Raw genomic sequence first — 16,603 nt, 5'->3', positions numbered from 1 at the left:
AGAGGATTAAAGGTATGTATTTTCAGTTAGTATTCAATTCAATCAAGTATTTACTGCAGTCTTTCTACCCTCCAAGCATTTGTAACATTCAATTTAATTTAACTTTTGTTTATGTTCATCATTTGTTTTTATTGAGTGTGATTCATTCAGCATTTTGTCATTCTTAACCATTTTTTTTTTTGCCAGAGTGCATTCAACCACCAGTAGCCAGAGAAATCATTTTTGCAGCTGCTGCCATTATACGAGTGTAGAGGCGGCAGTAATCCTCTGTGTGTGAAATTTAATTTTGCTCAGGTGGTGGAAGTCATCATTACCACTCTTCTTGCTTCTTAAACTGAAATATTTTTTTCAGTAGTGAGTGTCTTATTTCCAGCACCACAATTACTGTATAGTCACTTACAGACTTTAAATTTGATTTGAACCCGCAGTTGGTAATAGCCTGCCTGTAACGTACATAGAATTTTAATGCAATCTTTGAAGTGGGAGGTTCTGGAATGAAATACTTTTTCCTGGTGACATCTGGTCATTTGAAGCGGAAATTGGCCTTTACTAATGTAGATATTCTAGAAGCTTCCATCCGACTCAGGTTTCGCCAGCAGTCTGTGCTGGAGGCCTTATCTTAACTCCTGCTCTAAATCCATCAATCATCCTCTGTGCTGTGCTGTGCTGTGCTGCAGTGGGCTCGAGTCGACTGGACGCGTCGCTCGCGCTGAAATCCTTTTCCCCAGCCCCTCTGTGCTGTGATTATTCAGGCTGTTTGGGAGCTATATCCTACCCACACCCCTCCCTGTCAATACGCCATCATGACCTGTCACGTCCAGACAGAGGGGATACCTTGATGATAGACTGGCATTATTGATTCCCATTATGACAAGTCCATGCATCACCCACCGTCTATCACAAGTGCTCAAGCTTTTGCATCGCTAACTCGTGTGTCATTCTTTTATGTTCTCTTGCGTCAGTGTTTGCCTGTTTTGCATTCATTTTAATCCAGCACTTGCTGTTGCTGTTACATTTTGCTTGTGTTCAATTGGTGGTTCATTTCCTTTTGCAATTCTTATCCCACACATGTATCACTGCCACGTTTTATTTGTTTTTCTTTCTGTTTTTCACCCCGTCTCTTGTTCTTCCTGCATATATGTCCTCTTTTTCCTTTCTTTCTTTCCTTCCTTCTGTCTGTCTTTCTTCACTCCCTTTCTGTCTTTTCCTCTCACCTCCTGCCCACCATGCTCAGAGCCCTCAGCCCCCCCTCGCGGGGTACAGTGCTCTCCTCTTGGCACCTCCTCCATACGGGTAAGTTGGCATGCTCCCCTCGAGGAGGGGCGCCAGGTGGAGTTGGAAGGCTATGAGATTCAGTACCGCCCCCTAGCCAGTGGGCTTGAGACAGAACCTGAGCCTGAGAAGACCCAGCGGGTGAAGCCAGAGCCCCAGCAGGCTCTGCTGAGTGGGCTGGAGAAGTGGACGCGCTACGGGGTGTCTGTGGCTGCCTTCACGTCAGTCGGGTCCGGTCCACCGAGCTCGCCGTTGGAGTGCAAGACAGATGAGGATGGTATGTTTAGATCTTGATTTACAAGCTTTTCAGTTCCAAAATACCCCTTTGTATTGATTTGTCGAAAAGGGAATATTTAGATATTACATTAGCACAGTATGGGAAATTGTGAATAATGTGGTGAACAGATATGAAATGTTACTAATGAAACTAATGAGAGGTAGACACAACTGGAGGCCTTTTCAGGTCACACATAATAATGGATGGGATGGGCTTGGGGAACTGTGTATTATGCAGTAATCGATGACACAATGAAGCGAGAGACTTAAAATTAATGTCAACCTCTTCTCCAAAAACCTCTCAGGATACATGGCACTTTTTTGTCCTGTCATTACTAAATAAATCAAGAGTCATAATACGGAAAATGAGTCATATATTTGTCTGCAGAAAAAATCATAAGAAAGCGGTCTGTCAGGCGAAGGATAGAGAGAAAGTCTCCCTACCCCTAGGAGACTGAATATTAATATGAGACTGAATGTTAATGTGAATGTTGGTTGCCAAGGGACTTAACAAAGCTTAATTCCTTTGCTCTTATTGCACATTCAGACGTAGATTTGAAAGTATGTAGTTTCATCATTTATGTAACAGGTTGTGAACAGTACGTGGTAATGAATAGTTGCTTTCTCAACCTGGGGGGTTTATCTTGTATTTACTGTAGATTATCTATCTGTGGCCACCTTTTGAGCTGCATGCTAGAGAGAGAGAACCCCCCCCCCCAAAAAAAAGATAAAATGGCTGCTAATGTAGCCCTTGTAAACATATCAGATATGGTGGAAATTACTTCCCACAAAGACTTTGTAAAAAATTCTAGTCGAACATTGAAGGTGTAATTAAAGCGGCACAATCCCTCATATCCCTAGCCAGGCTATGCCCTCCTAGTGAGGCAACACCTGCAGCATTGCTTCTAGCAATACAAACATCGTTTCTGAGCTCTGGAGAAATCGGGAACTCCAAGCAATCAACTTTGAGCAGCTCCAACGGCCCTGTTGCAGTGACATGGTTTAATCTGAGATGTTCTATTGGGACTAAGAAAATGTTTGGTTTAAACTTCGGCACAGCCTTTTTCTGACCTTGACCAGTAGCAAGCCGAGGGAGGTGGGTTAATCAGGCCGCTTGGGAAACATTATTCGTTATCCCTCTTGGTCACACCAAAATCTCGGTAGAAGGTTTGAAAGTCGATGATAATCATGCAATACAGTATACCAGGGTGAAAGGGTAAAATCTGTTTTTGCCTCCTGAGTTGCTCTCCATTTCCAGCTGTCTCTCCTCACTTTTGTCAGTGTTGAAATATGTCAGGACAGTCTGAGCTGTCTCTTTTGGGCCCCTTTTAGATTTCCTTGACGAATCCAAGTCAAACTTCGCTGCTGAATTATTTAGCGCCTCCAACACTAAAATGTCACAAATGAACAGAGGACTGTAACAGGAAGTGTGTAGCAGCCTGATGTCTGTCTCAATGCCATCTCTCTCTCTCTCTCTCTCTCTCTCTCTCTCTCTCTCTCTCTCTCTCTCTCTCTCTCTCTCTCTCTCTCTCTCTCTCTCTCTCCCTCAGTGCCAGGGGCACCCCCCAGACAGGTGGAGGTGCAAGAGCTGAACTCCACGGCCATCATGGTCAGGTGGCGTGCAGTGGTGCCCGAGAAACAGAATGGCCAGATTAGGGGTTACCAGGTCCACTATGCCCGCGTGCAGGAGGGCGAGTCTCGAAGCCTGCCACGCATCAAAGACATTGTTTTAGATGACTCCCAGGTGAGGCTCACAGCCACTCTTTAAAACCCTCTACATTCTGTAGCTATACCCTTTGAGTTAGACCTGTGTTTAGTTTCAAGAGACAGTTCAAGGCTCAGATAACAAGCATTTCAGGTGGTCAAAGTACCCATGATCCTGCATCCATGGAAACATTGCATTTTCAGATCAATTGGGACCACACTATAGCTCCAACCTAGAAATCTGTGCATAGCTGCCGTCCAAAAAAAACCCCATAAGAATATCACTTCAGTGTCACGGCTGCCTATCCAGTATTATTATTCCCCATCTAATCCAACCCCATCTCTGCAATATGCTTTGTGAGATAACTGAGGGGTTATTCTGGTACACGGCCCCAAATTTGTAAGCTAGGAATGGATGTTACATGGTTTTGCTGTAGATGTAATTGAAATGTAATGGTCAAGAAAGATAGCATCTTGAATGAGCAGAAATTAAATTATCCAGAAATGGGCAGGGCTCATATCAAATACTACAGATACTACATTTTGATAGAAAGATGTGAAAGTGTGATAGAAGTTTGGATCTGAGTGTCTTGAGTAAAATCATTAGTTTTTGTTAGTCCACATTTGCAATTTCTCACATTTTTTTGTTTGTTTCATCTCTCACCCTTACTTGCCTCTTCCACCCACCCTCCCTCTGTTCCTGACTCATCTTCTATCTCTCTGTCTCTCTCTCTCTTTCTCTCTCTCTCTGTCTGTCTCTCTCTCTCTCTCTCTCTCTCTCTCTCTCTCTCTCTCTCTCTCTCTCTCTCTCTCTCTCTCCCTTCATCCCTTCATACCTCTGCTTCGCTGCTTTCCTGTTTTGTGGGATGAAGTGGGAAACAGATGATTCTGCTGAATATGTGAGTACAGAAATCTGTGCCCAACACATTGGTGTTGCATAAACCTGGTTAGAGATCCCTGCTGTTATTCTCCTCATGGTGTCTCATGTTGCCTTGTGTCTTGTTAATTAAAGGCAGTGTTAGCGAGTACTTTTCAAGCAAACACTGCTACGATATACAGACTTTAGTAAAGGCTGGAACTAGGGCTGTAACGATATTGTATCGAACCGAGAAATCGTGATACACAGAGTCACGATACTGTATCGTTATACAAGGAGGCAGTATCGTGATACGCCCTTTCATAGTTTTATTACCCATTACTCAAGAAAACAACCTTATAATTTGATGTGATAGTGTTTCCAAACTTCAGTGGAGATACATTTCAGAAATTGTGGGGTGTATCGAACCGTAGGTCAAAAATCGTGATACGAACCGAATCGTGAGTTGAGTGTATCGTTACAGCCCTAGCTGGAACTGAGGCACAGACAGGGTTGCATGCAATGGCTACTGTATTACTGCGCTGCATAACAACCTCTAAGCAGTGTTGCCAGATTGGGCTGTTTCCCGCCCAATTGGGCTGCTTAGGATGTCCGTGTGCGGGAAAAATTGGCATTTTGCAGAAAAACCTGCCCAATTTTTGCCATAGAAATCAATAGAATTGGGCGGGATTTTGTGCTTCCAGGCGGGTTTTGAGCATTTTTTGGGCTGGAAATCATCAGCCTCATCTGGCAACCCTGCCTCTAAGATACTGTGCCTCCTTTAGATAAATGTGCTCTTTCTGCTTTCTGCTTCAGTGCCTTCCTCGCCCCCTCCCTCCTTCCTCTCTCGCTCTCTTGTTGTATCTCTCTCTCTTTCTCTATCTCTATCTTTGCCTCTCACCCCCCACGATCCCTCCTTTTTGTGTGCGTGTGTGTGCATGCGTGTGTGTGCGTGTGTGTGTGTGTGTGTGTGTGTCTGTGTCTGTGTCCGTGTGTGTGTGCGTGTGTGTGTGTGTGTGTTGGCAGGAAATGATCATTGGAGATCTGCTGCCCAACACCTCATACTTGATCACTGTGGCGGCATATACCACTAAGGGGGATGGCGCACGCAGTATGCCACAGATGGTCCAGACCAAAGCTACATGTATGTACACAGCCAAGGCAGTGCCAAGAGAACTGTGATTCATCTCTCTAGCCCACCTCATACACACAGACAGGAGAGGAGAGGAGAGGAGAGGAGAGGAGAGTAGAGGAGAGAGGAGAGAGAGGAAAGGCAGAGAGGAGAGGAGAGGCGAAGAGGAGAGGAGAGAGGAGAGAGGACAGGGGAGGAGAGGAGAGGAGAGGAGAGGAGAGGAGAGAAGAGGAGAGAATGAGAGAGAATAGAGGATAGGATAGGATAGGATAGGATAGGATAGGATAGGATAGGATAGGATAGGGGAGAAGAGAAGAGAAGAGAAGAGAAGAGAAGAGAAGAGAAGAGAAGAGAAGAGAAGAGAAGAACAGAGAGGAGAGGGGAGGGGAGGAGAGGGAGAGGAGAGAATGGGAGAGAATAGAGTAGAGAGAAAAGGAGAGGATAGGATAGGATAGAATAGGATAGGATAGGATAGGGGAGAATAGAGGAGAGGAGAGGGCTGGTTCAGTGTGACATTCCCTATTATTACTTTTGTATTTTGGCATTTTGTAGTATTGAAGTGGCTCCAATTGAAGAGAAGTGAATTATTTTTCCTATTTGTAGATTTAAAGTTATCTACATAATTTAGTATCCATCCTTTAACTGTAAAGAAAGATAGATTTAATTATCGTCAAAAACACACATTTGTTTTTGGAGTGGCTTTAATTTGTCTTTTCAATAATCATGAATCTGTGTCTCCATTTACCGAAAACAAACTGAAATCCGAAGCACTTGTCCTTGTGAACAATTAATTACATTTTGCATTGTCTGTATGCACTAGAAAATCTATTCAGTTGTCCTTGCCATTGAGCATAAATTCTCTACCACAACATTTTTTTTGAGTAAATGTTATTATGCTTTTATACTCTCTTATCTGGAGACATGGAAATCCCCCTAATACATACATGCACACCCACCAACCAACCCAACCATCCAACCACCCCACCCTACACACACGTAAACACACACCAACCACTACCCATATACACAAAAATAAGGATTGTTCCAGAAAATAGAGAGCCCTGTTTTGATAATCCTATTAATCTGTTGTACTTTCGGATAATACATAATATATTGCATGTAATTGTGCGGAGCATAAGTCTTATCTATCATATTTGTGTGTGTGTGTGTGCGTGCGTGCGTGCGTGCTTGTGTGTGTGTGTGTGTGCGTGCTTGTGTGTGTGTGTGTGTGTGTGTGTGTGTGTGTGTGCGTGCGTGCGTGCGTGCGTGCGTGCGTGCGTGCGTGCGTGCGTGCGTGCGTGCGTGCGTGCGTGCGTGCGTGCGTGTGTGTGTGTGTGTGTGTGTGCAGTTCCGGATCCTCCCGTTATGTCTCTGAGTCTGGAGCAGCAGGGGTCCATCTCAGTGAGGTGGCAGCAGCCACTACCCTCCCCTTCCCCTGAACCTGGACCTGGAGCTGGACCTGGAGCCGACTCCCCACCGGCCTCTGTGCCAGCTCAGCTGGGCTTCCGTCTCCAATATGGTCTGAAGAATGACACCCAGCTGGTCACTCTTGACCTCCCCGCCCAGCAGCAGCAGTACACACTGAGCGGCGCGCTCCCGGGAGGCACCTACGTCTTCCTCCTTTCCGCCAGGGGCCCCTCCGGTCTCGGCGAGGTGGCCCGAGAGGAGATCACTCTGCCGGAGTGTCCGCCCGCGGGTTACCCAGATCTGGCAGGTGTGGTCAACGCCACCTGCTGCACCCTCCAGATATCCTGGATTCCCCCCAACACGTCCGACTGCCACGGAGTGCTCACGAGCTACACGTTGACCTACACCGAGGCCAACGCTAGCCTGGCCCCTCGCCTCGTATCCGTGCCGCCCGGAGACACCTCGTACACGATCATTGGGTTAAACCCGGACACTGCCTACCGTGTGAGAATACAGGCCCACCACACTAAAGCCGGGCCCGGGCCTCTCAGCCCCCAGGCCCAGTATAACACGCTGGCCTTCGACACAGGTAGGAGGGCTTCGGCTAGTGCCGGTCATGCTGCACGGGATGGGATGTGGAAGCCCGACAATCACCCTAACCCCTTCCCCCTCCGGTTCCACTCACGTCCACCAACCCCTCCTCCTCCTCCTTAAGCCCCCTCTGCACCCCCTCCGCTCCGGGCACCTCACAGTAAAGGGACACTGCAGATGGAGCACTCAGAGGAAGACAGCCAAAAAGACAATGACACACAAGCATGTGCACATGTGCACGCACACATACACAGACACGACGTGCATACTACGTGCACACACACACACGACACCACACATTCACACTCACACATGCAGACATGCACACAAGCACACACACACACATAGCAGTGTGTGTGTGATGTGTGGTTGTGCTGTGTGTGGCGCTGCCAGGTAACGCTGCCAGTGGGAACCGCATGAGAGCTGACACACTGGGAGGTAGGTGAGGCTTAGTCTTAGTCCTGTGCAGTCAGATCACGCAGTGCTCCTAGGGAGACACCAGGTGGGTCTCGAAAGGTAGGTTCTCCTCTCTCTCTCTGTCTCTCTGCCTCTGCCTCTTTCCCCAGTTTTCTGTTTCCCTGGGAATTGGCCTCATTTTTTGTATTATTATTATTTCCTGTGGCACTATTCCTGCACACACACACAAAAGTACACAAACACTCTTTTCCAGGATGTTGAGGCACAGCTGATTTTTTTTCAGTGTGTCAGTGTTACCATGAATGTTTGAGTGTGTCTGTGTCTGTGTGTCTCCATGAATATTGTTTGTGTGTCTGTCCCTCACCTCACCCCCCCAACCACCCACCAAACCCCATTTCCAGAAACACCCTTCCTTAATAGACGGGGCTGCTGAACTGGGTTAGATCTCTCTGGAGCAGAGAGCCGTGAGCCCAGCCGTGGCACATGTGCCGCTCTGGCATCCATTTGAACACAAGCACCTGTCAGGTTGACATCCTATATAACTCTCCTGTTGCGCCCTCAGCAAAAAAAAAGAAGTGAGAGAAAAAAAAAGCCGCCCACCTCCTGCTGTTCAGGCTGCACCTAGGGGAGAAACCGACACGTGTTGACTTTAACCCCTTCCTTTCCCTCCGTAGCGCCACTGCTCCTTAGGAGAACATGCCTCTACCGGTTAATGGCTGACATTGACGAACTGTTTATTTTGTGTTTTTGCAGATGTCCCCAGGAATTTTTCGGTGAACCTGGCGACAAGGACGAGCGTGCTGTTGACTTGGGAGTTTCCTGAGAGCAGCTCCCCGTACCGTTTCACCGTGAGTGATTTATGGCTGTGACCATGTGTCCTGCTCTCATTTGGTGTGTTGGTTAGCATCCTCGAGGAGAACTCATGAATATATGTATGCTACTTTGCTTTTGTGGGTATGTTTGACTGTGCGTGAATGTGCATGCGTGTGTTTGTGGGTGTTTGTGTGTGTTTGTGGGTGTGTGTGTGTGCGTGTGTGTGTGTGTGTGTGTGTGTGTGTGTGTGTGTGTGTGTGTGTGTGTGTGTGTGTGTGTGTGTGTGTGTGTGTGTGTGTGTGTGTGTATGTGTGTGTGTGTGTGTGTGCGCGCGCGCGCGAACGTGTGTGTGTGTGTGTGTGTGTGTGTGCATGTGTATGCATATGTGCATGCGTGTGTGTGTGTGTGTGTGTTTGCGTGTGTGTTCCTTTTCTCCTGAAATCAGGTGGAGTACAACAGGAACAAGGTGGAGGTGGATGCCCGACAAAGGAAGGCCGTGATTGCCAACTTGGAGCCCAACACCAGCTATGACTTCAAGATCACCAGTCCTGAGGGCAACATGGGGGGGCTCAGGCACCGCATCCCTGCTCGGACCTCACCTCCCATCCTGATCAGACGACCTGAGGTGGACCGAAGCCGGGAGACAGAGACCACCATCACCATCATACTGCCTCCCATGGAAACATCAAGCAACATCAGGTATCTCAGACCATATCTAGAAAACTTGAGAAAGGCCACACTGGCCGAAACGTTGTTTCTGTAAATAAAATTCAGCACGATGGACATGAGTGTGCAGTATCTTCCTCTCAGAAAGTGAACTTGCACCCGCTACCTGCACCTCGAAACCTCTGGTGTGCGTTGGTTTCCTCTTCCAAATCTCAGACCATATGACCATGACCAGTACATGGGGAATGAACACGAATATCAAGGAAATGCTCAGTTTTGCTCATTCATACTCACATAGCCTCATACATTTGGTTTGGCTTTAGAGTTACATAGGGGGGACAACAGCCACCAGCGTGTTCACATTTGCAAATATCATGTACACTCTCAGAAATAAAGGTACAGAACTCGTCGCTGTGGCAGAACCCTCAAGGGAAACTGAACGCACCTCTTTTTTGGGGTACCAATCAAGCGACGCAATGGTACTCCCCTTGAGGGTACTGCCACAGCGACGAGTTCTGTACCTTTATTTCTGAGAGTGTATGCTGTATACAGCTTGTGCGCACAAAAGTGGCTCCCTCTCATAATCTTTTAATTTTTAAAACCATGGATATGTCCCGTGTCTAACACCGGAACATAGTCTGCAGTGTGGCCCTCCAAAGGCACAGGGCTTTAATGTAAATGACGAGCAAAGTGCAGAGTCAGCCGTAGATCAAAGCGTGTCATGCATGAGCAGGAGCTGTGTGCGTGTGAGAACACGGTGTTGACCCACCGGTGTTTGCGCTAAGGATCTCGCTCACTGTTTTAAATAATGAAGTAGATCTTGCCTTGTTCTCAAATTAGCAAAGCTTACACTCTGCACTTTTCTCATTATTCAAATTAGAACGCTTCGTGTTAATTTAAATATGTCTGTTGTGCTAGCCCTTTGCAAAAGATGAATGTTTCTATTATTCAGTGTTAACAGAATGTTTGGTAGTTTGTAGTGGTACAGTAAAATGTAAAGATGTCAAATGATTTGGACAAGCCTCCACCCTGTATGTATCACAAAACAATTTATATCTACTCAGTACAATTGACATCTCTCAGTAAGTTACACAATTCACACTTTTTTTTAAAATCATGTATTACAGTGGACACAGCATGCACACACAGTCATGTTTTTGTCTTCTTCTATGTGTTGAAGGTCTAAGAACACCTTGCCTTTTGTTTACAGATCACATGACTTTGCTGTCTTTGCAAGCTGTCCTATTTAGAATGACATCATTTATCATCTGCCAGTCGAATGGAACATGACAAACGATTTACATCACTGTCCACTTTCAAGTTAATTTTTGAAAAGCATCAGTGATGCAACATTAGCTTTGGATATGTTGACACAATTAAGGATGTGTCATTCTCATTAGTGCAGGAGAGGTAATAAATCAAAGCAGATGGCAACATTCAGTTCAGAGACCTAAGTCACAGTTTCCAAAAACTATTGCTAGAGCTCATGCATTATGTAAAATGAACTGCCTATACTTTGCGTTAATGTTTGCCTTTGTCGTACAGTTTTAGTTGTTACAGATATATGTTTGAGAGTGACCAGGATGTTAGTTAAGAGCACCATGTATGTGTTGTGTTTACAGGAACATCTATGTGGTGGTCGTTCCCCTCAAGAAAGTTCGTGGAAGACCCTGGAAGCCTAAGAACCCCGACGACATGGACCTGGAGGAGGTGAGCGGAGCGCTATAGCAACAGTTGCCATAGAGCTGCAGTGTGGGCGTAGGCTCCCTGGGTGGCTTTTCAGGAGACAGTTTGGGCTGGTAATGAGATGAAGGATGCCGGTGTACCCAGACTCACATTAACAATTCTTCCAGACACTGCTTCTCCTCCACCGCTCTCTTGGTCCCTGGTGCTTGCTCCAAACAGCTTGTCCCACAGCTAAGCGTAAAAGTGTGTCAGTTATAATGGTAGGATTTAATGGAACAGGATCTCAGGGCTTTTTTACACCGTCTCAGCAGGTAATATATCAGCGTAATGCCGAGGTGTGAAAACTGACTTCACATGCGTGCTGTACACAAGGCATAAATCAATGCTTATTCTGTTCAGATCGACCTGTGACCATTTCCTCGCTCTCCATGGGGGAAAAAAAAGAAAAACATGCAAACTATAGTGCACTGCACTCTTTCTCTCGCTTTTGCGCTCTCTCTCTCCTGTCTCTCTCGCTCACTGTCATACTCATCTTACTTTCCAAATTCTGTCTGTCGTTCTCTGTTTTTCTCTCTCATTACCCTCGTGCGGTTTCAGCTCCCTGTTAGTGACCCTGCTTGTGGCACTGTGCTTGTGGCCTTTTTTTACATTTTACCAGTGAATGCTAATCAGGACCTTGTTGTTTTGCAGTGCTTGTTTCTGCACAGGGTTTCTCACCTCTACATTTTATCTAGTTTCTCCTTTACTAATGATCATGTTCTTTATAATGACCAAAAGATGTAACTCTTTCAAACTCCAATTGTATGTACATTAATGTCAGAGTTTGACTACTAGCACATAATAAACGGCTCCACATATTTCACTCGTTTCATTTGCTTGTCGGTCGTGATGTGAACTGTAGTGACAGCGTGCCACCTCCCACTTGCTACAACGTCCATTTCTATCAAATGGATGGCTGTTGTGTTAACTTCATGGCAAGCTACAGTATCCATCCAGTAAGCATTCAGTGACACAAAAGCCAGAAAAGAGTGAAGGACCTTCACATTCCTGTCTAGTTAACACAACATACTGCACTGAACCGGACATTGAGCTTGTTTATTTCTTTTTTTATTCATCCTTTATGAATAAAATGTTGCAATCCATTTACATACATAATCTTTTCAACCATGCAACCCTTAGCCAGTATAAAGGCTCTCCATACTGTGCACATCTTCTGTACAACATTGATAGATGTTACGTCGACATGGTGATACATCTACAAGACTCTCCGAGGAATCAGAGATTCCTTTATATGCAAAAATGACATTTTCTTCTCAGTTAAATCATTGAGCACATACTTGGAAATCCAGCTATTTGTTTAACCTACAGTATTTTAGCCTGATGCTATATGTACGTGTGGCACCTGGAGCGACATACTATACGTTGCATTCAGGCTGTTTAGATTTGAGCTTTTATAATAAAAATGTGGGCATGGTAGAGCTGAATGAACACATTCTAATGCAAGATGAGGGTCCTAGCCTTTGAATGCAACTTACTTCATATTTCATGTTGGATGCTGAGATATTAAGGTTTTAATAGGCAGAGGGCACCTTTATCCCAAAAGGGGTTAGGCATCAGGCGTTTTTGCAGGTGCCTTAGGCTAAATTGGGCTAAGTGTAGTTTTTGGCGTTTTAAAACTGCTCTAACAATGAGTGTCTTAGTGATGTGGTAAATGAATCAGTAGGAGTCTCGCCATGTGAAATGATGAGCTGTCGTGTTTCCCTGCTCGTAGCTGTTGAAGGACATCAGCCAGAAGCAGCTGGACCCAAGGCAGAGGCAGGTGGACCTTCGCCGAGCCTACATCACGGCCCGCTTCTCCCCTGCCACGCTCCCGGCCTTCTTCACCCTAGGGGACCAGCTTGAGTACGGCGGCTTTGAGAACCGTGCCCTGGAGGCAGGCCAGGAGTACGTCTTCTTCATACTGGCAGAGCTCAATGATACCACTGGGGTAAGACGGCCTGAGGCGCACACACACACATACGACACACGACACACCACATCTCACCCAGGTGTTGTTGCTAAACAATAGCAAATTCTTATTCCATAAGACAAATGCAGAGTATAATAAATATATAGTAGATGCTGACTTCCTTAAAGATAGCAGAGGCACATAGCATCCTCCTAGATAAACTATGTTGCTAGCAAACATGATTTCAAATGACAAGATTAAATTGTATGTGGATGGATTTGGTGTTGCTACTATGAATGGCAATAACATTTACAAGAAAAACAGACATATTAGCTAATAGCAAATTAGAGGAGTTTGTATAATTTCTTTGGAATTGCACAGGAAAATGATTTGATATCGCTAATATGAATGGCAATAACATTTTCATGAAAAACAGACATATTTGTTAATTGCCAATTGGAAGTGTTTATATAAATTCCTTGGAATTGCTCTGGGAAGCAAACAGTTCCAGCTGATCTGTGGTGGGTCTGAGAATCCTGGTGATGTAATTAGTGCTGGGTGTCATGCTCTGCCTTTATGCCTTCAGAAGATGTTTGTGGCCAGTGACTACTCGGAGCATGTGATGGCCCCTGACTCAGACCCCCAGCCCCTGGACGCTGGTGATGGCCTAATCTGGGTGGTGGGCCCCGTCCTCGCCGTCGTCTTCATCATTTGCATAGTCATCGCCATCCTCCTCTACAAAAAGTGAGTGCAGACACGTTGATGCAGCAATATATTACCCTACAAAGACAAAGTGCACTAACTAAGGCAACATTGAAAAAGGCCTTCAAAGCCTTGGTATTAGGTTGGATATTGTAGCTACTGCAAATTTGACATAGATATCTCTCTAAAGCGGGACACATTTGGACCATAGGACTTTGTCACAAGATAAAGGAGGAGCAATGACGACCATTTTCAGTCTCAAATGTGACAAAATATGTAGTTACGACCCTTTGCCTTTGTTGGGCAGTATAAAAGTGAAAGCGAAAGTGAAAAAGTGAAAGCCCATTGGGAAACTCCAACTCCCATTGTCATTGTGACACAGCAGTCCACAGCACACAACACTGCACACTGCACACAACGAAATTGCATTGATGCCTCACCCGTGCAAGGGGGCAGCCCTCAGTGGCGCCCCATGGGGAGCAGTGCGGTGGGACGGTACCATGCTCAGGGTACCTCAGTCATGGAGGAGGATGGGGGAGAGCACTGGTTGATTACTTCCCCCCACCAACCTGGCGGGTCGGGAGTCGAACCGGCAACCTCTGGGATGCAAGTCTGACGCCCTAACCGCTCACCCATGACTTCCCCTAACCGCTCACCCATGACTGCCCTATAATCCCTCCATGTCGATCAAGAGCACTGAGCGCTGCTGGCCGCGTGAATTCAGACGGTCCTGATAGATTGATAAGCAGCGTGTGGAGTTGTTTGCTCCCCCTATTCCCTTCCCTTTATATATAAATGTATATATGAGAACAACTAATATGGCCCATGGAGTTTAGTGTGTCCCACTGTGCCTTGGCTGGCAGGCATTTTTAAACATGCCTTTCTCCCTCATAAGAGATCTCTTGCAGCCAAACTGATGGTGTGACCTTGGTGTAAGCACAGGCATTGCAGCGGGATGTATCAGCTCCTTGTTGGCAGATAAATCTGCCCTTGGGCCCGATATTTCCCGGCCCCCCCTCTCTCCATTTAGCCCGGAACCCTGTTGTCCCCTGGAGGGTTAGCGTTAAACTGTCCCCAATGAAGAGCGCTCCTATCTGCAAGGGGGTGTCATGTAGCCGGTGCATACAAATGCAAAATATTGATCTTTCTTTCTCTCTTCTTCTGCGTTTTTTTTCTTCCTCTGGCCATCCCTCATCCCCTCCCCCTCTCTCTATCTCTATCTCTATCTCTCTCTCTGCTGCCTGCTTTCCACCCTTTTGTGCCTGGCCTGTCTCAACTTCCCTCATTCTTTATTTAAACATCTCCCTTGGCCACCTCCTTCTTTGGGGAGCAGCAAGCCAGACAGGTAGGACACTAAGTAATTACTGATTAGAAATGATAGCTGACGATTGTGTCAAACCATCACACGAATGACAGACTTTATATTCAGACAGTGCTATGAATAGACTGCCTTGTTGTAGCTATCTGAAATCCAACATCTACGACTCCAATAGTAATGTTGTAGCGGTTTAAAAATGAGAATGTGTGTTTTCTTTTGTGACTCATTAGCAAGCGAAAGGACTCGGAGCCGGGCACCAAATGCTTGTTGAACAACGCAGAGATGATTGCTCACCACCCTACAGATCCAGTGGAGATGAGGCGCATCAACTTCCAGACTCCAGGCATGAATAAACACAGTCACACACACACACATGCAAACACGTATACACACACACACACACACACACACACACACACACACACACACACACACACACACACACACACACACACACACACACACACACACACACACACACACACACACACACACACACACACACACACACACACACACACACACACACACGTATACACACTGTACATAGACATGCAGGGAGAAGGTTTGTGTGACCTTTTAGCCCCAAGAAGCATGCTACAGAAAATGAAGTAGGACCTTTCAGGTCAGCTGGCATCCCCTCCCCAGCCAATGGCATCAGAGGAAAGCACAGAGCAAGAGCAGTGTGGTGCTAGTGTTTTTTTGCCGTCACTTTGCCTTATACTGTATGTGAAGGCTGACCTTTATTGCCTTCTGTGTACCATTAATTAATACAGTACAGAAATCACAGAAGAGTAATACAGTAGAGTGGCCCAAACACCGGCCACAGGGCACCAGTGTCGTAATGGTTCAGTGCTCCAGTTTTCACGCTGGTCTGGTGGAGGGCTGCCGTCACTGCAGCTTCATGCTGAGGGCAGCTGACACAACATAGCATGCCTCTCTCTCTCTCTCTCTCTCTCTCTCTCTCTCTCTCTCTCTCTCTCTGTCTCTGTGCCTCATCTCGAGGAGGCCACCCCCGTATCACCGCGCTTCCTCTCTCCGCTTCACGGCCGCAGGAAGAAAAGAGACGCCCGCCGCCTCACAGGGGCTCAGTCATTGTGAGTCACAAAAGCGGCAAGATCACACCTGCCTGCAGTCTAAATCTGTCGGCAGAGACGGTGGAAATAAATAAATAGATATATGAATAAGGATCCCACCCACTGTGCAGCGGAGCGCCAGACCCTGCACACATCTCTATGACTAACACAGATGTTTCTCATGCGTGTGTGGCCCCACTTAAGGCTGTGTTTTCGCTTTCATTTAAGGGGGTTGGCCTTTAAATGACACTTCCCTCCCCTTTCCCCTCGGATGACCTTTCTGACCCCCCCTCTGTACCCTCTGCACAGGTATGATGAGTCACCCCCCTATTCCCATTTCGGATCTGGCCGAGCACACGGAGCTGCTGAAGGCCAACGACAACCTCCGGCTCTCCCAGGAGTACGAGGTGAGTGAGCGAGAGGCCGGCCTGGCCTGGGGGCCTGGGGCAAGGTCACCTTGACCACCCGCCCGGCTCTCCCGGCACACTGGCCACTCAGCGGCAACCCAGTTTTAATTAGGCCTGCTGGAGAGCCCTTGCTCACAGACCGTGTTAAGGAAGGGTATTTTTGTTATTGATCTTAATACTACTTTATGTCCGTGCAGAAGACTTATCCGCCATAATCCCTCAATAATACAGTCTCTGTGGTTATTTCATATGGGCAGGGAAAAAATGTTGACATACTAAAAATATTGCTTAAAATTTTGTTGCATGAAGGGATTTTCTTCTGCTTCTTAACT

General features: G+C 46.5%; 1 protein-coding gene across 2 annotated transcripts in view; it reads left to right on the top strand.

The window, feature by feature from the left end:
- The window catches only part of LOC134465667 (receptor-type tyrosine-protein phosphatase S-like), an 81,564-nt gene that overhangs the window by 55,645 nt on the left and 9,316 nt on the right, over positions 1-16,603 (top strand). Inside the window, exons 12-23 of one of the 2 annotated variants that reach the window (XM_063219460.1) lie at positions 1,235-1,549; positions 3,099-3,292; positions 4,125-4,151; positions 5,135-5,252; positions 6,589-7,236; positions 8,409-8,503; positions 8,914-9,167; positions 10,757-10,844; positions 12,592-12,807; positions 13,355-13,512; positions 15,019-15,131; positions 16,174-16,271. In XM_063219460.1, coding sequence (XP_063075530.1) covers positions 1,235-1,549; positions 3,099-3,292; positions 4,125-4,151; positions 5,135-5,252; positions 6,589-7,236; positions 8,409-8,503; positions 8,914-9,167; positions 10,757-10,844; positions 12,592-12,807; positions 13,355-13,512; positions 15,019-15,131; positions 16,174-16,271 — 2,324 coding nt within the window. The remainder of the gene's footprint in view (positions 1-1,234; positions 1,550-3,098; positions 3,293-4,124; positions 4,152-5,134; positions 5,253-6,588; positions 7,237-8,408; positions 8,504-8,913; positions 9,168-10,756; positions 10,845-12,591; positions 12,808-13,354; positions 13,513-15,018; positions 15,132-16,173; positions 16,272-16,603) is intronic. The other variant, XM_063219459.1, reaches the window with a different exon arrangement.

This window comes from Engraulis encrasicolus, chromosome 16, assembly GCF_034702125.1.
Source record: "Engraulis encrasicolus isolate BLACKSEA-1 chromosome 16, IST_EnEncr_1.0, whole genome shotgun sequence".
Taxonomy (NCBI): domain Eukaryota; kingdom Metazoa; phylum Chordata; class Actinopteri; order Clupeiformes; family Engraulidae; genus Engraulis; species Engraulis encrasicolus.
Note: the sequence above shows the minus strand (reverse complement) of the source record. Positions and strands in the feature narration are given on the sequence as shown.